A 24,071-nucleotide genomic window follows, 5' to 3' on the forward strand; every position below is an offset into this window, starting at 1 on the left:
AGATGAGTTTACAACTAGTAATAAAATGTAAGAAATAATGATTTACCATTAAATGGGGGAAAATTTATTTCAATGTGAAGTTTCAATAATGAGTCATATGTTCACTATAAATTCAACCCAAGCTTTTTACTCTCTATTCGTACCCAGTGGTAATTTTATTTAAAATGATAGAATAATTGCAATATTTTGAACATTCTGGCTATTCAGGAAAAATTAACTTGTACTTATCATTTAATTAACATTTAATATGGGCCTAATAGCTGAAGATACACAGATAAATGTTAATGCTATTTACTAGAATTGCTTGAAAATTGATCAAGTACTGTGCTAACAGTTGAAGATACACAGATAAATGTTAATGCTATTTACTAGAATTGCTTGAAAATTGATCATTCTGGCATATTTTATATAATGATTCTAAACTAATAACCATGTTTATACAGAGCATCATATTTCTTGGGCATATTCAGTAAAAGAAACCAAGTAAATATTGATAATAATGTGAGATTATATCTGTTGGTTTTCCCTTATTAATATCTGTAATTTTGTCAGAAAAGTAAATTTAATTGTTCCGGCATGAATTTGTCATAAAAACAAAAACAAAAAAAAAACAGTTTACAACAGTTGGCAAATGTCAACTGTGATTTTTTTTAACTTTTTTTTTTTTAAAAAAGATTTTATTTATTTATTCATGAGAGACAGAGAGAGGCAGAGACACAGGCAGAGGGAGAAGCAGGCCCCAGGCAGGGAGCCTGATGCAAGACTCAATCCCTGGTCTCCAGGATCATGCCCTGGGCTGAAGGCAGGCACTAAACCACTGAGCCACCCAGGTTGCCCTGTCAACTGCAATCTAATGGTAACCTTCACACTTAGAAAATACTTTATTGCTCACCAGTGCTGATATCTCAGATTTAAGTAATTATATACTGCATTGATACTCTTGTTCTGTAGGGTCTATTTGTTCTGATAATCTTTCCTTCCATATTTGTGAAGCAAACAATTTGTAAGCCACTCTTCTGTCTGTAACAATTTTCTATAGAACAAATGTATGATTATCCTCTTCTCAGTAAATGCTTTGTGATAATTGTGATTTAGCAAATCTGGTTCTCAGTCTAGTAAACAGGATTAAATAAAATAAAGAAATCATTTTCTATAACTCAGGTGTCACCTGGATGTCACCACCCTTTAATAAAAAAACACATTCAGACTGGACTTATTCTCTGCTCTGGGTACATGCCCAATGTCCCAGGTTTCTGCAAATCCTATGCACAAGGGGGAGGATTAAGTTCTCCTGCTTCCACCTTCCTTTACTACTTCCTGCATCCATCAAATCTGGTACTCCTTTTGGTTTCTTGTGACCTTTTTTTAACTCCACTTTTTAAAGTCCTTTTCATGCATTTCCTGAAAGATCCACTTAAAGTCTTTGTGGATAATTGCAGAATTTTTGCATAGTAGCTGATGTTACCGAATGACCAGGTTTTATGTAAGAAGGATGCAAAGTTAAGAGTGAGTTTTAGACATCTCCAGTCTGAAAAGTCCTTTGAACACTTCACCTTCTTTCTTTGCCTGTTCTCCCTCCTCTTTCCCCATCTCTTTGTCTTACTCTTAGGGGTAAAACATTGAGTCCATTTTTGGGGGCAGAGCAATTCAGCTCTCTCCAGACCTTTCTCTTACATCTGTTATAGTCCTGAACATCCTTTTGAATTTCCAAAATCACCTCTTGTGAAGGTATACCCTACAATTTGATTGTAGATAAGAACAAATTTTCCATCATAGTTTTTGTCTTTGCATTTGGGAAAGGATCTTGGAGTGGTTCATTCCCCAAGTTAAAATTGGGCAATATCATGCAATGGGGTACTACTTTTAAATAATGTGGTAAATTTGAGTTAATTGAGAAGTAAAAGTATACAATTTACTTCTTGTTCCCCTTTACTTTATGTATGGATTTTTTTCTTCTGCTGTCAGCAGAGCAGACACTTCCCAACAGGCTTTGAGAGCATATTCTGGAAATGTGTCTGTTGCCTACTATTAAATACAAAAATCTGTTGCAATGTTTAGTGTAGGCTCCTTCTTTTTCCAAAGGCTGCATCTGTCCCACAACATGCAGAGTTATTTTTAAATGTGTTAGATTTAATTAACCCACTACAAGTGACTCCTTTGATGATGTCCTAATGGAATGTTCAAAATCTTTTTAATTTGGAAAATATACCATATAAAACCTAGACTCTGAAATCGGAAAGTGGACACTTTGACTACTTTTCAGTTCTTGTATAAATACATGATGAGTTCCTACTGGGCATGTGGTTCAGAGCAGTTTTTCCATCTTCCATCTTCCATGTGGAGAAACTGTGGGGAAACAAATTCAGAGGAAGAAAAGATATGCTTTTGTTCTAGCACTCGGAATTGGCATATGCTGGAACAAAAAGGGCTCTAAGTTCCCTTCTCTGTCGTTGCTTGCTTGCTTGTTTCTAATTAAAAAGTATGAGTCATAGGGTTTGAAGAGTATCCTTTACTTTGTATTGCAATGGATAAGACAGGATTTCAAATTTTGGCTGTTTTGTGATGCTATGTGACACCTTCTGCCAAATTAACAAAATTGTACTGTTATTGATATACTCTGATCCACAGGGAAGTGGTCCTCAAACTTTTTGAAGAGAAATATCTCATTTACATGGAAAAATTGCACACTCTCTTCCCACTAGGATAATATTTGCACCCACTAGTTAAAGAAATAGAATGCCACTAAATATTAAGCAATTATTTAAAATTTGCATTTTATTAATAATAATAGAGAATATATATATTAAAATGGTAGCATATATATGTGATCATTTTTTTCAATACATAGAAAATATTTAGTGTGAGTAGATATTTTAAAAATTTTTATTTTATCTTAATTCCAGTATAGTTTACAGGGAGTGTTATGTAAGTTTCAGGTGTACAATTTAGTGATTCAATACCCACATACATCGTCTAGCACTCAAGTGTGAACACAGACGTAGTGATCCTTGGTAGAAACTCTGCAGATTCCAACAGTGTCATGCTCAGAGCATAGCAACAATCATGTGCCTATTGACTACAACATGAAAAACCTCTTTATTCTACTACATGAAACCAACTGCCCAGTTCTCTTTTTTTCTATCCTATAATCTTCCTGTTCTGCTACTATAGTCAGGTTCTTGAAAGAAATTGTATAACGAGAGTAGAAAATGAGAATAATGAAAAATAATTTATAAAATCTGGCAAAATGGTTGTGAAAGTTAGGACATAATAGGGAAAATTAGGTTATGGTTTAGGGAGGAGCCTAAGGTTTTCCAAACTTTCCTAGCTCAAACCTGCTGACTGTGTGGAACATGGCCCTGTAAGCAGTTAGTCAACTATTCAGGGGCAGTGTTAAGTCGGAAACATAATTTATCTGACATAATGGTAGAACTCTAAAAGGTACTTCCTTTCATTGAGTTTTCAATTGGGATAAATTCAGGCATATCCCAAGTATTAACTGCACCTCTCACCCTTTGATGTGTAACAATTGTTTGATCTCTACGGAAACTGTATAGGGTAGGCTTCCATGCACATATTGAAAATTGAGGCTAAAGAGGTTAACCAATTTGCAGAAAGTCACAAAGCTGGGCAATGCTGGGGCTCATATTGTACAACACACCCCAGAACCCCGCTGTTATTACTACCAGCCCTATGTTGTCCCTTGCTTTATAACCCTGCTAAGATATTATTTTCCTTTATTTGGTGTCTTTTCTTACATTCACAGGGCATACTGGATATATATCTTAAAAAATAATTTGACGTAAATAAAATTAAGAGAGCAAAATAGTTTTTTGATGTGACCAAGGTAATGAGTGATTTTTACTAAGTGAGACCGAACAATAATATATTTACCATAACACTGTGGCTTTATTACTAAGCAAGAAAAGAAACATTTATTTCTACAACATTGCCCTAAATCCAGGACAAGTAACAAATAAAGTGAAAAAGACAGTAAAAAAGGTCATACCTTCAAAAGCCATTCACAAATTTTCTGAATCATTTGATATTACAATAAAAGTTGAATTTCTTCCTTTTTAATTTTTATAGTAAAACTGTTTCATATGAATGTTCTAGTAGTCTTAGATAAGATAAAATAAAACTTTGAACTAAGAGATTTTGTTTTGATTTGATTTATTTAATAATCTCTGATGGATAAGGTGGTTTGGTCAGCCAAAAACAGAAGTACTACTGATGATCACTGTTTTTTTTCTTGTAATATTTTACATACCTTAATTAGTTTTACATTTATTTTCATAATAATTAGCAATAAGATAAGTGAAAAATATTTTACTCTAAAATCATTAAAGTACTAAAGTAGCGGCATAGCAATACCGCCACTGCAAATGTGGTCTTATAGTTCTAAAACTCTAGCCAATGTTGAGGAAAAGAACGTGAAAGAGGGATTAAAACATCTAAGTTTAAGTGAGGTTCTAGGGGTACCTGGGTAACTTAATCAGTCAAGCATCTACCTTTGACTCAGGTCATGATCCTGGGATCAAGTCCTGTGTCAGTCAGTGCCTGCTCAGTGGAGAGTCTGCTCCTCCTTCTCCCTCCACCTCTCCCCCTGCTTGTGATTTCACACTCTTTCTCTCAAATAAATAAAATCTTAAAAAAATAGTAAACATTTAGAAAAAAGTAAACAAAGCTCTAATACCTCCTAACTCTGCATCTTGACAAGTCACAATCAGTTGATAGGACCTCAGTTTCTTTATCTATAAAGTGCAGATAACAATTTTGTCTGTTCAATTGTTTCACAAAATTGTTGTTAAAAATCAACTGATATGGGATCCCTGGGTGGCGCAGCGGTTTAGCACCTGCCTTTGGCCCAGGACGCGATCCTGGAGACCCGGGATCGAATCCCACGTCGGGCTCCCAGTGCATGGAGCCTGCTTCTCCCTCTGCCTATGTCTCTGCCTCTCTCTCTCTCTCTGTGTGACTATCATAAATAAATTAAAATTTTAAAAAAATCCACTGATATAATTGAAAGTAATTATTGTTATATGAGTTTGTATTCTTGGGATATCTATCATTTACAGGTTTGTTTTGTTTTCTTTTGTTTGTCCCTTTTAGAAACTCTCTCCAGGGCAAGAAAAGATTGTCTTTGATTTTTCAGAAAAGAGAAATAGCTCTTTTATTATTTTACTCTACTCCTTTATAACTAAAGGCACAGTCTCAGCTAGAGAGTTTCTCTTTCCATTTAGAGAAGACAAAATAAAAGTAGATGAAATGATTAATAAGATATCTCAAATTTAGCCAAATGCCATTTTCTGGTTTCAAATGCAATACTGTAGAGTATTTTTGGAAACACATTTGTCACTAATTGGAAGTAGACATGAGTGTACACCTACACACACACCAGTGAGACGGAGTTGACTACCTTATTTGCTATGGGCTCTATTCATTCATGTAGGAATTAATCCAACCTATACAAAATATTTCTTCTTACACTTACTCTTCTATGTTGAAAAGAAAATTCCAAAATAAAATATTCTCCATGCCTACTTCCAAGTTAGTCTTTCACATTTCCCTCCAGTTCTGGGTAGACCGATGCCCTAAAGGGGAATACATTCAGTCCAGGTAACATTATCAGACTGCAAATGAATGTAGCCATTGTTACCTTGTGAAATATGGAATTCCCTTTTGGGTTCAGATTTATCCCAGGTAACAAGTTAGAACTCCATAAAGCCACTGTATATAACTACTAAAGCCTAAGTTTCTACTTGGTATATAAGAGTACAACTTATACTTTATTATTTGCCATAAGATAGACTTACATTGTAACTTAATCTTAGAGGTAATTCAACTTCATTGCTGAAGTGAAGTTGTTCAACAGAGGACACTTTTCATAAAAGGGAAACTGAGATCAAGAGAGGTAGAGTGACTCACACCACTTTGCAGTTAGCTGAAGTCAGAATTGCCAGGTTTGGGTTTTGCTTCCATCTCCTGTCACATCACTTCATGGGTCTAAGTTACAGTTCCAAAAAACATGATCTATGAGAAGACAGTGTCTAGGAGATCTTATCCTCCAAAGAAACCTCTCAGGAGAGCCTAGAGTTAAGACCCAAGATCTTAAGTGGCTACATTCGAAGTTCAGAGAAAAGCTGGAGGTGCCATTAGAGAGAGAATAAGATTGCATGCTCCTCGATAATCGCTACCCCTCCATGGAGCCCAGGGAAAGGACAGGGCAGTTCTGTTCCTCCCGGGACTGAGGACCCTCCAAATCCAACCCCCTCCTGAAGTCAGGAGATGGGCCCAAGAGACTTTCCTGTAAAGTCTACTGGTGTCTACAAGAACGTTTGAAGCCTAAACATCTTGTTTCTTTGGAAGATGTTTGTTTGAGCTGCCAAACCACAATTCTCTCTGGCCTGAGAGTACAGCCCAGTGGGAGGGATCATGGGACAACTGCCTAAAAGCCCAAGAGTACGGCCAGGTTATTCCTTTTCCTTCTTACTCCCACCCCTATAAATATTAAAATCCAACCTTTGTCTTTTTATGCCTCAAGAAGTTGAAACTCCCAAACCCAGTACATGATGAAAAAGTCTGCTTGTACTAAAGTCCATAGTCCCAAATATCTCATTCTTATGGAACATGTTTTTTGTTTGTTTGTTTGTTTAAATCACAGTTACTTTTGTGAAGGGAAATAATTGCACTGCCCTATCGTTTCAAACCTACATCTGGGAGAGTGGAGGAAATTTGCCTTGTATACTTCCATCCATTCCTTAGCCAAAATACCTTGAATTCTCAGGTCCATTTTGCAGATATTGTTGTCATCTATTTAAGAAACTTGCCAATGTGATGCTGTCTTCCTGTTCTCTCCAGAGTGGCCAGGTGGCTGAGACACCTGTCCACACTTGGAGCCTGCCAGGCTTGGCGCTCCCTCCTCGCTTCACAGATGGCTGGCAACCTGAGGAGATTCCTCTTTCGGGCACAGCTTTCTCCCACTTATCTGAATTTTTCCTCACTGTGAGAGATGAGCTTTTCTTCTTCTTTTTCTCCCAAATTCATTCCACCTAGGAAATGTAAGCATTTTCAAAGCTTGTGTGCTTGCTACAGTATTCTGTTAGTCTTAATTGAAAATGTACTTCAAATTTAAAATCCTTTTTTCAAGAGTTGCCACTAGCTCTGATGTTTTCAATTAAAATGAGATTTTCCTCTCCTCGAAATTCCGCTTAGAGGTGTCTAATATCATCAATGCCCCCTTTCAAGCCTCATGTTATATGGTCCCTGTTTTACTTGGCACTATTGACTTTCTTCTTCTATGTGAATATCTTTTCTTCCTTTTCTCCCATGAAACATTTTTCCCCCCTTGATGTAGTCAATTACCAGATTCCTCTTGGAATCTCTTCTTCCAAGAAAGTGATTCTGATTATTTCTGACACATAGAGAAACATCACCTTAACTTGATTTCACTTAACATTGTATAAAACCAGTTGCGCATAGTATTAATAAGCACCATTTTTATGTGGCCTCTTAGCATAATCTTATAATTGTTTCACAGAGGCATAGCTTGAGTATCAGAATAGACTCTTAGTTCCTCTGGGAAAAATATGTTTTTCTATTTTTGCTTAGATCCTGATGAAATAGATGCTTGGGGTACCTGGGTGGCTCAGCTGGTTAAGTGTTTGCCTTTGGCTCAGCCGTTCCCCCTGTTTGTGCTCCTCTCTCTCAACTTAAAAAAAGAAAAAAAAAAGAAAGAAATAGATACTTACTAATTGTTTATTGATGTATACAATGGAATATTACTCAGCTATTAGAAATGACAAACACCCACCATTTGCTTCAACGTGGATGGAACTGGAGGGTATTATGCTGAGTGAAGTAAGCCAGTCGGAGAAGGACAAACATTATATGTTCTCATTCATTTGGGGAGTATAAATAATAGTGAAAGGGAATATAAGGGAAGGGGGAAGAAATGTGTGGGAAATATCAGAAAGGGAGACAGAACGTAAAGACTGCTAACTCTGGGAAACGATCTAGGGGTGTTGGAAGGGGAGGAGGGCGGGGGGTGGGAGTGAATGGGTGACGGGCACTGGGGGTTATTCTGTATGTTAGTAAATTGAACACCAATAAAAAAAAAAAAAAAAAGAGTGAAGTAAATAGTTCATTGGTTAGTGAGCTACTTATAGATTCAAAATAAGATATTATGAAATTTGGGGGTCAGTGCAAATAATAGAAATCATCAAAGACACATCATCACATAATAATTATTTGAATTTGAAAAAAAAATTAACCATATTTAATTGGGTTGGCAATAAACCACAAAGAAAATTTAGCTATCTTAAAAGAGAAAGATCACCATTAGCATAAGACTGTTGATAAGACACTGCTAATCAAAAGGAGTTGGTGTCTTGTCTTTCAGAAGATACTGTTTCGATGGGAATATACCAAGTATTACTCTATTTATTTATGTGTTTGTTTATTTCATTATATTAAATATAAATGTATTTTACTTTTATATCAATTTGTAGTATATTATATATTTATATATTTTTAATATATTTCAATATATATATTTTTGGATGAGTGGGGAAAATTGAAATTTTCAATTGAAACTTCACTAATGATTATTTATTAACAAAGAAGATATTAGGGTGTCACTTGGGGCACCTGGATGACTCAGCGGTTGAGCTTCTGCCTTAGGCTCAGGTCATGGTCCAGGGGTCCTGGGATTGAGTCCCTCATCTGGCTCTCCTCAGGAAGCCTGCTTCTCCCTTTGCCTATGTCTCTGCCTCTCTTTGTGTGTCTCTCATGAGTAGATAAATATTTTTTAAGAAAGATTTTTTAAAATAAGGTGTCATTTGAACAAGATTGTAATACTAGCAATTACTGACAAATTACTGTGAAAACCGTCCCTCTCACCACTTATAATATCCCAATTCATACATTACTATCACATGCAAATTTAAGAAGTGGGTCTATGTTCATTATAAAACTGAGATGCAGGGATCCCTGGGTGGCGCAGTGGTTCGGCGCCTGCCTTTGGCCCAGGGCGCGATCCTGGAGACCCGGGATCGAATCCCACGTAGGGCTCCCGGTGCATGGAGCCTGCTTCTCCCTCTGCCTATGTCTCTCTCTCTCTCTCTCTCTCTCTCTCTCTCTGTGACTATCATAAATAAATTAAAAAAAAAAAAACTGAGATGCATAGGGGGTAAGCATCCACAAGTGATAACTGAACAACTAACAGTTACTTTATTTCAATAAAAAAAGCTATATAAAGTTTTCAAAAGCTTGAGGAAGTGGGAATGTATAGGAAGTGGCATTGTATGAAAACAACATGAATTAGTGGGAATAATACATTCTAAGCTATTGAAATATAAAATTATCTACTTTACCTTTAATCCCACAGATTAATTGATCTCAGTTATGAAATTATTACTAAGAATGGTACTTTGAGGGTTATAAGACCATTTACTAATTAGCATTTTGTGTATACCCCATATATTTCTAAAGAAATCACCCTTTTGTTTCCTTAGAGAGCTTAAAACTTTCTTCTGAAATTTTGTTTATGGTTAAAACTCACAAAGTAAATATTTATTCCCATAGTTCAAAGGGAAACTTCAGCATTGTCTCTGTCAGGAGTGTACTCCACATGCCTAATAGAATCAGAGAAAAAAAAAAGATTATTCTATATTATATAATATAGAGTTCTCTTTTGGGACTTAAAGCACCTTTTTTAGTAATTGGTGTTATGATCTTTTGAAACTACCTTAAACTCATACACTTTCTAAGCTATAAAATGTAGGGATTCTCTTAAAATAGGATATTTACAAGTTCTTTTGAGGCCTAGAATTCTAAGTTATTGTCATTCAGTATTTGTGCTATTTAGAGAAGCCAAGATCTGTCCTGTCTAGTAGTAGTTTTCCAGTGGACTTTAGATGCAGACCTGGTAGGAGAAAATAAAATGGACAGATAGTTTCTTGTTATGAGGAAAGATGAAATTCTAACTTTTAGAGACCACTTGTGAGTTACTTCAAAACGTAATTAGAAGGCATGCCAAAGAATATTGGAGTAGATGACCTAATCACTTGAAAACAGGAGAAAATATGATAGTTGGTTTTCAGCCATAAGCTGAATTTTCCAAGTTCTCATGTCTTCTGTAATTAAAATATAGCTATTAAAAAAAAATCCCAATCCTGCTTCATCCTTTTGAAGTATAGGAAACTAATTGTCATAATATCTCTCTTGCTCTCTCAGCTAGTGTATGGGTATAGGGTAGAATCAGGACAAAATGCCATCTGTTTCTCTTACAACATCCTAAGAGCAGTACTAATCTGGTTGAGCATAAGCAAAAATGTGAAGCACAGGTCTCTTTGTTAATTACTTTGGAGATAAAAGTGAAATGCTACCTCATTATGTCTTGTAAAAAGAAAATACTTCAGAGTAAGCCATTTTCATCAATAGTTTATTATGAGATCAAATCAGACCTAAAAGTAATTTATAGAAAATGTTGTTGAAGCATAACTGGTGGTTACTTGCATCACGATCAATAAAACCTTCAACAGTAGGAGTTAGAATAACTCTTTCCCGTGTATCATAAGAGAGTGTTTCTATCTGCAGAATTTTCCAACTGAGTAAATCTCTATTTTTATTTTTCAAACATAAATAGCTATAGTAGATTGGAAATTTCTTTCAAAGCTTTAAGTCTAAACATTTTATGGATATTTATATATGGACGCATTGTATATGTATATGTATGCAATGTATATAACAAAATGGTATTAATTTTAAGAAGAAAAACAGTGAGATATTTTGTCTGTTTCCTCATTCTAGGTACATGGGGGCAAAACATCTGTGCATCTAGTCACTTATACCCCTTTAATATCATACCTTGTGAAAGGCAGAGAGTAGGCTGAGCAAGAGTATGTAGCTTTGTATGGAACCAACTTCCTATAGCAAGATCTGTGTGTTTAGGAGTATCTTCTCTGGATTCAAAGGGACCTGGGTTAAAATTCCAACTGTGTTACTTCCCACTGTATAATTTGGGCAAGTGGATTATCTTTTTTGAGCCTCAGTGTTCTCATCCGTACAACAGTGATCATATGAATATGGACATCTAAGCATCTCTTAAGGATTAAAGGAGGTAATCCACACAAAGTGCTTATGTGGAACCTGGCACCCATGTTAATTGAGTTAACTACTCAATACTGTTTGTCAGCCCTTGCTGAAGGAGGGCATTCTCGTTGTTGGACAATCTGAAGAACTAATAATGGAGATGTCAATGAGCGCTACTGGGTTAAGATTTTGCTCCGAGAAATAAGTGGTCAACTGTATTGAAGTCCGATGAGGAACTTCGTACTGCCTTGCAGTACATCCTAGTCTCAATCTTACCACACCAGCAGCTAATAAACGTGTCTACTTGTAGTTTGCCTCAAGTCATCTTATGTATATGAAGTCACTGATCTCATATGATGACTTCAAGAAGTCAGAGCCATTGGTAAACAGAAAAATGTGAACTTGCCATCCAGTTCAGCTGGTGTCCTCTCATTCTCTGCCTCACCCTTTCCCCCATTGTTTTTTCTACAGTAGAATTTCTAAGTAGTCACTTTCCGTGGCTCCACACTGACTTGTTAATAAAGTCCCAAGTCCCTGGTTTGGTGTTCAAAGTCCTTTATGATCTAGCCTCCAGTACTGTACCAGACAAGGCCCACCATATCCTTTCATAGCATAGAGCAATCCCACCAAAAGACAACTGTTTGCTATTCTCTCAATTACCTTTCACTAACCCTCCAGACCTTTGTCCATGCCACTGCCTCTAGCTATGTGGACATGCTACTTAGTCTTCAAACTCTAGCTCCTCTGTCAGCTCTCTCATAAAGGAATCCTTGTTCTTGCCAGCATGGTGGGCATCGTTTATCTTATAAACTCTTGTCCAATTCCTTGTCCAGTCGTTTTCAAATTTTTAACTGGAATCACAACAGGAGACATATTTTGCACTGACACATGTTTTATTCAAAGACACATACACATGCACACAAACTTCATGAAACAATACTTAATCCTCATTATTTGTAATATCCCTCCAATGCTTCTTTCCTTTTTCATTTGGCAAAAGCTCTGACTTCAAGTTACTAAATAGATCTTAATTACTCTTTGCTTATATCATAATTTGCAGTTTGAAAAATACTGGTCTACACACCCTGTACAGAATACCTTTATTATTTATTGTGTATAGGCATTATGTTCCTTACCAGACTGAGAATTCCTCACAGGTGATATCATGTACTACAATACAGTTTTTTTTATTATTATTATTAGATCTAATCATGCTTTTCACACTAATTACCCAGTAAGTGTTTCTGGAAGAGAAAAAGGAAAGAAGGAAGGGAGGATGGGAGGGAGGAAAGAAATACAAAGTCTCTAGAGATGTTGACTGTACTCAGAAATTGAGGTTGTTATTATTTGGCAAGTCCACAGATAGGGATCATTTATGTTATTTATAGGTGAATTTTCCAATCAAAGCAGTATGTGCTTCTTTGCATAACTTTCTTCAACTTCAGTTTAAACTTAGAAATCAGTGTTACATCATAGACTCTAGGATGAAATGAAAGATAGCGAGAACAAAATGACTAAAACAGAAAAGATAACCTCATGCATGCTTGCTGTGTTCCTTCTCCCTGCTGGAGGAGGTGAGTGAGAGCAAGCATGTGAAGTATATCCAGAGGTGAAAAGAGCTTTTGACTTGATTTCTTTAAAGTCTGTGAAAAGGCACTTCTGTCATTCCTGAATGTGCTGAACAGATCTATATATGCTGAATACATCAAGCAATTTCTGTGTACTGTCAATAAACAAAGCCAGTGCTAAGTGCCAACATTTCCAAGCACCTCAAGTCTATAAAATGAAACAAGAAGTCCACTCTATCTCATGACATCTGAAATACTGCTTTTCACTGATGTGCAAGATTATTAGCTTTCCCAGATCGAAAGAGGAAAATTTTGGATAAAATTTAAGTTTGAAAAGTCATACTAATGCCATTGGTGAGAAGCACAAGGAGTTAGTGAATGAATACTGAACTGAAAACTGAATTCATTACAATTAGAGAATTAATTTCATACTAACATATTCAGTTTGACTGGGATCAAAACATAAGTCTTTGTCACTCAATGTCCATCCTTTTAACTAAGGTGCTATAGTATATATTCTATACAGAAGTAACAACATGGAAACAATGCCTTTCATGGACGTGAATACTTTATCCAAGTCCTTTGTACACATTTGTTTGTTATTTTCTGATCTTCATCACAACAGTAAGTGTATAGAGACAAAATCAACAAATGCAGGATTAAATAGATTCTATAAATGTGAATAAATTCAGTAATATTATGTAAAATAAATATTTCCATAAATCACTGGGAATACTTCACTTTGAAAAAAATGATAGTATTTTAATGGGAGTTTTAAAAATTATTAAATATTGACTTTCTATTGACAAAAAAAGAATTATTAAAAATAAACATATATGTAATGTATCAACTTCATTTCTGTGCCTTTGAGTGTTACAATTTAGAGAACTAAATCACTTGAAAATGCAGATTTATGGTGGCTCCACTGCCAAACATTTAGGCATGTTAAAATGTTGAATTTCTTTAAAATTTATTATCTTTCTTAAAAAAATTTATTCTTCCTTTGAAATAGATATATAGAGAGAAAGTGGAGGGAAATGTTTTATATCAGGAAAAGATGAATTAATACTGACATTTTACTACTTAATAAGTTCAATGTGCTATGAAAATATTTAGTAAAACATCCATTGCCCAGAGAACATCCATTTAACTATTTCATCTGACAATGTTAGTTAATTTGGCTTAAAAATATTGTTACATTTCAAATTTATACATTTATTCCTCACTAGTTTTGTCAGATATCATTTTGTTTCAGAACTACAGACTACTCCTGCCAGCTATGTTGGAAATTCATGCCATTGGTGAGAAGCACATGGAGTTAGTGAATGAATACTGAACTGAAAGCTGAATTCTTTACAATTAGAGAATTAATTTCAAATCCATGCCCTACTTACTGTTTACTTTGCTTAAATGTATTAGTCCATTACTTGGCAAAATAAATGTAAAATTTAATGCAACTACTTTAACACAATTTCTTTTTTGCAGATGTTAACAATACAGCCACTCTTGTATTATCAACAACAACATTTTCTGCGGCACAAACATTTACAGCACAAACAACACCAACTACAAAGTCAAATCCTGTTACAGAATTGATAGGTGGAACGTCTTCTACAGGTAGGATTAACTCTTAGTGAAATTTACTCTAACTTTAACAGATGATATAGTAGCATCTATATAATTTAATCACTGAGAAATAATTTGAGATCTTATATCTATTGGTAGTACGAAGGCCTGTGCTATTTCACTATTTTGAAACTTATGTGTTATTTTGGGTTGAATACAGAACCCTGAGATCACAGTGGGCTTCTTTGATGATATCCCTTTGGATCATTTCCTGTTTGAGAATAATCCTATTGTGAATGTTACATACACAAAGTTTATTTTTAGAGAATAAAAAAAATTACCATTTCCTGAGTCATAAGAATATGTTTCTAAATATTCCAGTTGTCCACTTAAGCAGCACAGTTAACAAGTTGAAACAGTATTTAATAACTGACTGATCTTGTTAGTTATATTGGGCCAAGAATAGATTTAATTTGTGCAGTTCAGTAGCAATATCATCATTATTGTCCCTGGACTAAGGGACAACTACACCATGTTTCATGGTTCTAGGTATTCTAAGCATCCATGAAAAGTAAAATGAGCCACTCGTGTCATTTAATTAAAACCCCAAGAGGTTATCAATCCAATGCATATTGCAGTGTCCATCTGGCAGCACACATAAAATGAGGCATATCATTCAGGTTCTATAATCAATGGAGAGAGAAAAATAGAATTACTTGTTTATCCCTTATGGGCAGAAACTCTGCTTAGAATGCTAAGGTCATAAGAGGACATAAAAAATCATATTCCCTAATGAGGAGATAACTGAAATTCCTTCTGCTGTCTTATTTGCCTCTCCACTTACTCCTCATTAATTTTCATTCTAAGACCAAGTTCAAGAACATGTAGAGAACCAATGAGCTAGTTCACCGGACTTAAATGGGGGTGATGATCTTCAAAGAAAGTGTCTGATGAATATAGTCAATTATTTCTGAAATGTGCAATTCTAAGATGAAACCAAACCAGTTCTAGAATTTCTCTACCAAACCAGGAGAAAGCATTGTATGAAGAGGGCAGCACAGGGGATTTTGTTCCCAGAATGTCGTATGACCTATATTGTCAACCAAGGGAAACTCCAAATGACAGTAAAAAAAACCAGGACCCATGGTGAATCCAGCCAACTCCTGCCTATTGTAGTTTTAATTTTTAAAATTTATTTTTTAAAGAAATAGAAGTTTATTAAATATATTGCAAAGGAATAGCAGGCAGGACAGCCAAGGGGAGACTGCCCTTTATTTTATTTTTAAAAATTGTTTCAACCCTACGTTTTCAGGGTTTTAGCAGAGGCATTCTCAGACTTTTACAAAGTATAAGTATTTGCTGCTTCTCTCTCCCTCTCTCTTTCTCTCTGCCACTCTCTCTGTAGGTTGGCAGCTTTTTTTTTTTTTTTTGGCATAAAACTGCACTAATTTGGTAAAAGTATGTTATTTTTGTAATCAATAACATCACCCTAAAAGTACCAGTAAAGAGAAAATGGGTGCTGACATTGAGTGCTGAATCAAAGAGTTGAAGTTTTGCAATTTTTACATTAATCCTTGGAACTTAGGCTTTCTCAGTGAGATGATTGCTAGCCCGACCACAGTGACCTGTGGGGCATAACAATATCCAAATAACACAGATCCTTACCACTGAGTTAAGTGACCAAGAAAGGGACAGGTGGAGGGTTCAGTGAAGGAATTCAGGCAGAACTGCAATTTGTAACACTGGGAATGAATGAATCCCTCCTTCCCAGCTTGGAAGAGAAACTCTATACCTGCTCATATAAACTGAGGAGACTATCCTAACAACTTTACCACTGGTGGCTGCTGTAGTGGGTCACTGAAGCCCCTTATCTGAAACAAGTTGCTTGGGAAAACACTTGAAATCAGATGGACACATACACATGCACACACACACACATAAATATTTTCCTCTAAATTTCTTTTTTTTGGCACTTTCACTGCTTTATATTACTCGGTTAACAAAAACTAAACTCCAGTCTGTTCTTCAAAAGTTCTCCCAGATGAATTTTAAATTATTCACATTCAATTGTACAAATTGTAATAGGCCAATGAAGCTTTTATTTTTATTACTTTTTATTAAAAAATGTTCAGATGTACCCATGATAAAGAGTACTATAATTAATCCTGTATCCCCATCTCTGAGAATCAATAATTATCAAGATTTTATATTTGCTTCATTTTTATTTTTTCCCCCTCTCTCCCTTCCTGAATCCCTCTTTGCTTCCCTTCCTATCTTCCTTTTCTTTTTTTCTTCTTTCTCCATTTTTTTAGTTGCCAAGTGTTTTTTTTTTTTTTTTTTTTTTTTAAGATTCATTTATTTGAGAAGGGGGTAGTGGGAGAGGCAGAAGGAGAGAGAGAGAAAGAAACTCAAGCAGACTCCCTACTGAGCTCTATGCAGGGCTCAATCTCATGACCCTGAGATCATGACTTGAGCCAAAATCAAGATTGGAGGCTTAACTGACTGAACTACCCAGGTGCCCTGGATACCATAGTCATTTTAGACACAATAAAATATTTACCAAAAAAAAAAAAATACATGGAGAAACTTATTTTTATTTTAAAGCTTTCCAATCAAGTTTTCTTGTTTAAAGGTCTAAAGATACTTGATTTAATAGTGTTTATGTCCATCTAAAGCACATAAATTTTCTTTCTCTTGACAATGACAGAAATTCCATCATCAGAAAAGTGGAAAATGTGCCACTGAGATGGAAACTCTTCTTGCAGCGACGTAGCCACAGTATTAGAGATGACTGATGGAGCTTTGCTTCGAGTAAGGTTTGCTTTCAGAGGTTTACCCAGCTAGAGAGATGGAACTCTATTCCTTTCTAGATATGTATCAATTGCACTGCCTGTTTTGTTCAAAGGCCAAGTGGCCAGAATTAACATCAACATTTGGCAGACATCATAAAATGAACTTCTAAGATACAAAAATAAACCTGAAATTTCATTCTTAAAATATAATTATTCAGCTTGATTTTTCAAGCATTTAATAGTCAGATTGGTTTTTTCAAGCATTTAATAGTCAAACATTTTTTAATTAGCTGACTTAATTTGTTAGCACTAATATTTCACATTTCTGATACTAAATAGATGTTGTTTCAACTAAGGTCAGTAGAGAAGCCAGGTATTTTTGGCCATCTCTTCTACATAGGGTGCCAGCTATGGTGATGTTTACAGAGCACTTCTTCTCTAGAAATTAAGATGAAACTGTAAAGAAAGGACTTTTAAAAGGCAGTCTTATAAGCTTTCTTATATTGGTGGGAAAATAAGTTTACGTACCACATTTTTCTCCATGTATTTCTTCCTTTCTTTGTTGTCTTTATATTCCTTGTGGAGTTTGAATTGGAAATGACTTACCTGAAATATCTTTGCAGAAGATTTTTTGGTTCTTCTTTTTTCATGGAATTTTGAAATGATAAAGTTGGCATTTTGCTTTTAGTTTAGACTCACAAGATATAAAATGTGTTTGCAAATTAGACATTTTCCCAAAACTCTGATGTCCTAAATGGAATTAAACAGTTCTAAAAGGTTATTTTGGAAGATATTATGAATGGTAGTTTACTAAAAATTTCACAGAGTATAATTATATTTTAGTGATTTTTATAAACATGTTGACTCAAAATTATATAATATCCTTAACTATATATGTTATTCTTTTATTATTGATGCTAAATTCAATCTATTTCTTTTATTAACTAGGCTTAATAAGTACTTAACCATTGTTATGCACAAAAAATTAACAGAAATCACAACCCTCGTTAGTGCAACATTTTACTTTTGCAATAATAAGGATGCATTTATATTTCAGAATTTCAACATATCTAGCACATTAGAATTTTATTATAAGCTATGTATATAGAATGCTTATCCATATTTGAAGGTGACTATTCATATATTAATAATAAATCTAATATCAATTGTGTTCTGTTTCTGCTATAGAAATATTTACATTGGTTAGATACAATGATCAGGAGCATGATCACAAGATCACTGTTCACACACAAGCTCAGGAACACCAGAAATGGATAGCCATTTAGCAATTCAGTTTTCCAAAGACCAAGGCTGAAATTGAAATTGAATAGATTTGGACTGAATTCTGGGGCCGAAGATCAAATTTGTTACATAATTTCCCTCTATCAAACATGATGTCAGGATAGGTATAAAAGAAAAGGGTCAAGGGCTTCAGAAACTCAAGAACTGGGTAACTTGATACTTTTTATATTCATGATTATTGTTATATGTGTCCCAATTATTTCCTATAATCATCTTTATTCTTGAGTTTTCAAGAGATATATGAGACAAATCCCAGTGAAGCATATGAAACAAGGTGATTGTAAAAATTCAATTCAACCTGCTATTGGTACCAAGAATGCCAAGAGAAATGCTGAAGTGAAAACAAATTCACTACATCTGGCTGGAAGGGACATCTTCACTTTAAGATGGCATTCTGGGGGCACCTGAGTGGTTCAGTCAGTTAAGCATCTAACTCTTGATTTGGATTCAAGTCATGATCTCAGGGTCATGAAATCAAACCTACATTGGGCTCTGCACTGAGCAAGGAGTCTGCTTGGGATTCTTTCTCGCATCTCCGTCTGCCTTTTCCACAGCTTGAGTGTGCTCTCTCTCTCTCTCTCAGAAAAAAAAAAAAAAAAACAACAACACGATGGCATCCCTATGAGCAGGCAATACAAAATCTCAAACCTACCTAGCTTCTAGGAATAACACTTCCTTTGTTGGTTTCTTCTTTTAAAATATAACCACATCTTGGATGCAGAAGACTTAGAAAGTCTTAAGTGCTTCAGCACTCTCCACATTATAATTCCCAGAATCTACCTGTTATATTAAAGTCTCTTTCCATTTCTATAATAACCTATGTTCTCTAATAAACAGTGGGGACAGAGGAACAGAAGATAAAATCTCCACCACCTGCTTGGAGGCATTTGTCCTCAGAGATCCTCCAACGGTCTTATATTCTTTGTGATTCCTTAGTATTTTCTGATATATAGCTCCAGACAGCTTACCCTTGAAAACTCTATCCCGGATGGATTTTAAAGTGTTAAACTGTGCAGAGCCAAATTGTTTATCCTCCAAATACAGCATGCATACCTTTATGAACCAGTATTAAACATATATATATCACAATAAAAATAGGACCTATGCCTAATCATAAGAGGATATCCTAAAGTGTTTTAAAAAGAGGATGTTGACTATTGTGGCTATCAAAAACAGGTAAGTCATATTCACTATGTGAAGCAAACCTTTCTCCTTTCCTTGGATCCCATGTCTTGTATGAATGCCACCTTATCTGAAACAACATTTACTGCATACCTACCATATGCCAAGAACTATCCTTGATACGCTTAGATTAAAAAGATGACTAAGAGCTGGATACTGCCCGCAAGAGTCTAGAAAAGGGTCTTGCACAGAGCAGGAACTCAGTGAATGTTTCATACATGACCAAATTAATTAATTAAGGAGTTTGCAAGCTCCTTTATAATTTTCTTAATTTGGGAGTCCCAGTGTCATAATTAAATCAACAAAATGAAATGTATATCATAGATCATTTTAAATCATTTGTTTTTACTTATATATATATATATTTTTTTTTTGCACATTTAAAGATACCCAAGTAACAATCTGCAGTGAAAATTTGCTTTTGGGGCCTATCATAGAAAAAATGTGTGTGCATATGTGTGTGTATGAATGGGTGGGAGGGTTGTCATTGGGTCACCCAAGCATTTAGTACTTACATTCCTTACTTCAGACAAAGGAGACACAAAATGAAAAAAATTAAAGATAAGCAAAAGCTGATGCAGTACCTCTGTAGAAGGATGCTAGTTCAGCTTCAGGTTTGACTAACTTTTATGTATTCCTTGATAGGTGAGATGAAATTGTGATTAATAATAATTTCATCTATCTTATCAAACTAGGAATAATCAGTAAGAAATCCTTAAATGCATCTTTGGGGCCAACACATCCTTCATTACTGACAACAGTTAAAAGTGAAGGTGAGTAATGATCATTTGTAATCATTTTTTCTTTCATATATATCATTCATGTACCATCATAGTCACTCTTTTGAAATGTACAGTTCAGTGATTTTCAGTATATTCACAAGATTGTACAACCATCATCACTACCTAATTCTGGAACATTTTCATCACCCCAAAAAGAAGTCCTGTATCTATTACCAATCACTTCCCATTTCTTCCTTCCCCCACTGCCAGGGACCACTAACCTACCTTCTGTCCCTTTGCCTATTTTAGAAATTTCACATAAAAAAAATCACATAAGTGGAATCATATTGTACATGATCTTTTGTGTCTTCTTTACATCAGAATGTTCTCAGGTTCATCCATGCTATAGCATTTATCTATAGTTCATTCTTCCTTATAAGTGAAAAGTTTTTCATGGTATGGATATACCACTTCTATTTATTAGTTGATGGACATTTCAGTGGGTTCTACTTTTGGCTGTTATAAATAATGCTGCTATCAACATTGTTATATAAGTTTTTCTGTGGCCACATCTTTTCATTTATCTTGTGGTGTGTATTTTAAAATGGAATTGTTGGGTCACATGGCAACCCTATGTTTAACTTTTTGATTAACTGATTTCCCAAGCAGCTGCACTATATTAAAGTCCCACCAGAAATGTAGGCGGACACTAATTGTCCATTTTCTAATCCATACTGTTGCTGTCTATCTTTTTCACCATAGCCATTCAAGTGGGTATGAAGAGGTATCTCACTGTGGTTTTGATTTACATTTCCCTAATGACTAATGATGTCAAATATTTTTCATGTACTTGTTGACCATTTGTATATCTTCTTTAGAAAACTGTTTATTTAATTCTAGCCCATTTTTAAAAAAAAATTGGGTTGTCTTTTATTGTTGAGTTGTAAGCATTTTTTAAATATACTTTGGAGACTAGAGCCTTATTGGATGGATAATTTGGAAATATTTTCTCCCACTCTGTAGGTTGTCTTTCCATTTTCTTGACAGTATCTTTTGAAGCACTATAATCTCTAGTTTTGATGAAGGAAAATTTATTTATATTTTTTCTGTCATGTAGAGAAGGTAAAACTTGACCCATTTTAGGTTTTCAGCTGGGACACTTAACAAGATAAAAAAGTTTATTAACATTGGCAGTGCACAAAACGTGAGAAACTTGAAACAAAGAGTAACTCGAAGCAATGGTTTAAAATTTTGGCTTATATAAAGCATCTTGAACAAAAAAACAATAAATTTGTAGAGAAATGACTAGACAAAAGAAAGTAGTTTAGGCTTCCAAAGGTGGCTAACTAATGGAAGATAAAAATCTGGAATGAAACTAGTGGAGTAAGATTTGTTTGCAGATTCCTCTAGTGCCTTCTCTGGGCCGATAAGAGTCTGTCTCCAGTAAAAGGAGAATTTATATCCTGCCCTTAAGCAGAAAAACTTTTGCTGCATTGGCTACATCTTACTTGGCAGCAATTCAAAATCATTTTCATGTCAAAGAGACATATTTCAGGGTGATGTATTCAGGTTTCCTTCAGTCAGTGGGATCAAATCTAAGAAACCGTTGCTCAACTCAACGTCACAAAGATTTATGCCAATTATCTCTTCTAAGAATTTTATGGTTTTAGATTTTCTATTTAAGTCTTTAATTTTGGTATATGGTGTGACTTAGATGTCCAGTTTCATTTTTTTGTATATAATTAACCAGTTGTCCTAATACCTTTTGTTGAAAGGACTATTCTTTCCCTATTTGAATTGTCTTGGAACCCTTCATGAAAATCAGCTGGTCATAAACGTATGAGGCTTTTTTTTCCTAGATTCGAATCTATTCCATTTATCTCTATTATCTATTTTTATGCCAAAATCATACACTCTGGATTATCATTTGTATTAAGTATTAAGTATTATTTCTTCTCTTTCAAGATTGTTTTCACCATTTTGGTTCACTTGAGTTTTCATATGAAATTTAGGATCAACTTGTCAATTTCTCAAAATGGCAGTTGGGATTGTGATTGTACTTGCAGATCAAGTTGGGAAGTATTGCCATCTTAATTATCTTAAGTCTTCCAATCCATGAATACAGGACAACTTTCTGTTATTTTAGGTCTTCTTTAACTTCTTTTTTTAACATTTGTAGTTTTCAATGTAGAAGACTTGCATTTATTCTGTCCAGTGTATTCCTAACATTTCATTCATTTCTATGCTATTGTAAATGAAATAATTTTCTTAATTTTGTTTTCGGATTGTTCATTAGTACTATAGAAATGGAATTTATTTTCATTTATTGCTGTTGTATCTTGCCACCTTGTTGAATCTATTTATTTGTTCTAATCTGTGCATGTGTGTTCCTTTGGATTTTCTGTATACAAGATTTATCTGCAAATATCTGCAAAGTAAAAATAGTTTTACTTTTTCAATCTAGATGTTTTTTATTTTTAAATTTTTAGATGCTCTTTAAAATTTTTTTACCAATTTGCTCTGGCTAGAACCTCCAGTACAACATTGAATAGAAATGTTAAGAGGAGGATGCCTAGGTGTCTCACTGGTTGAGCGTCTGCCTTCAGGTCAGGGCATGTTTCTGGAGTCCTGGGATTGAATCTCACATCAGGCTCCCTGCATAGAGCCTGCTTCTCCCTCTGCCTATGTCTCTGCCTCTCTCTGTGTCTCTCATGAATAAAGAAGTAAAATCTTTAAAAAAAGAAAGGTTAAGAGGAAACAGCCTTGTTTTGTTCTTAATTATAGGGCAATGCTTTCAGTCTCTCACCATTAAGTATGATGCTATTGTGTTAAGCATGATGTTTTCATATATGCCTTTTATCAGGTTGAGGAAGTCTTCAGAAGAAGACTTACTAGCTTGTTGAGTGCTTTATCATTCAAAGGTATTAGATTTTGCCATATGCTTTTTCTCAGCATAAAGATTGTTGTGAGATTTTTATCCCATAATGTATTAATATGGATTTCTATATGCTGAACCAACCTTGATTTTCTGAGATAAATCACACTTTGTTATGGTGTATTATGCTCTTTATATGTTACTGGATTTGATCTATATTATTTTGTTAAGAATTTTTGTGTCTATATTCACAAGGGATACAGGTTTGTGATATTGTTACCTCATTTTGGTATCCGGTAATACTAGCCTCCTGGGATGAATTAGGATGTGTTCCTTCCTCTGCCAATTTTTGGAAGAGTTTGTGAAGAATTCATGGTAATTATTCTTTAAATATGTGGTAGATTTTACTAGTGAAGCCATCTGGTCTTGGGTTTTCCTTTGTGAATTTTTGTTGTTGTTGTTGTTGTTGTTGTTACTAAGCCAATCTCTTTGTTCATTACAGGTCTATTCAGATTTTTCTATTTCTTCTTGACTCAGTTTTGGTGGTGACTGGTGATTTCCTGGGCATTTTCCCATTTCACTTAGATTATATAATCTAATATAAGTGAAATCTTAGATCATTCATTGTATTGCCTTATAACCCTTCTTATTTCTATAAGGATGTTAGAAAGATGTTCACTTTCATTCATGATTTAGCAATTTGAGTCCTCTCTCTTTTTTCTTTGTCAGTCTAAGAGTTTGTCAGTTTTGTCAATCTTCTTAAAGAACCAACTTTTTATTTTATTAATTTCTCTGAGAAGCTTGTCAGAATTGTGTTTTAAAAAAGAATAAATATGGGGGCCCCTGGGTGGCTCATTTGGTTAAGTGTTTGCCTTGGGCTCAAGTCATGATCCCAGGATTCTGGGATGGAACCCTTCATCAGACTCCCTGCTCAGCGGGGAGCCTGCTTCTCCCTTTCCTTCTGCTGGTG

The 24,071-nt window shown here is 34.9% G+C and overlaps 1 protein-coding gene across 2 annotated transcripts in view; it reads left to right on the top strand.

Moving 5' to 3' along the window:
• EMCN (endomucin) overlaps window positions 1-24,071 on the top strand; it is a 119,925-nt gene that overhangs the window by 21,995 nt on the left and 73,859 nt on the right. For both annotated transcript variants that reach the window (XM_038582027.1, XM_038582026.1), the window contains exons 2-3: window positions 14,148-14,279; window positions 20,200-20,277. In XM_038582027.1, the coding sequence (XP_038437955.1) occupies window positions 14,148-14,279; window positions 20,200-20,277 (210 nt within the window). The remainder of the gene's footprint in view (window positions 1-14,147; window positions 14,280-20,199; window positions 20,278-24,071) is intronic.

Source organism: Canis lupus, chromosome 32, assembly GCF_011100685.1.
Source record: "Canis lupus familiaris isolate Mischka breed German Shepherd chromosome 32, alternate assembly UU_Cfam_GSD_1.0, whole genome shotgun sequence".
NCBI classification, from domain to species: Eukaryota; Metazoa; Chordata; class Mammalia; order Carnivora; family Canidae; genus Canis; species Canis lupus.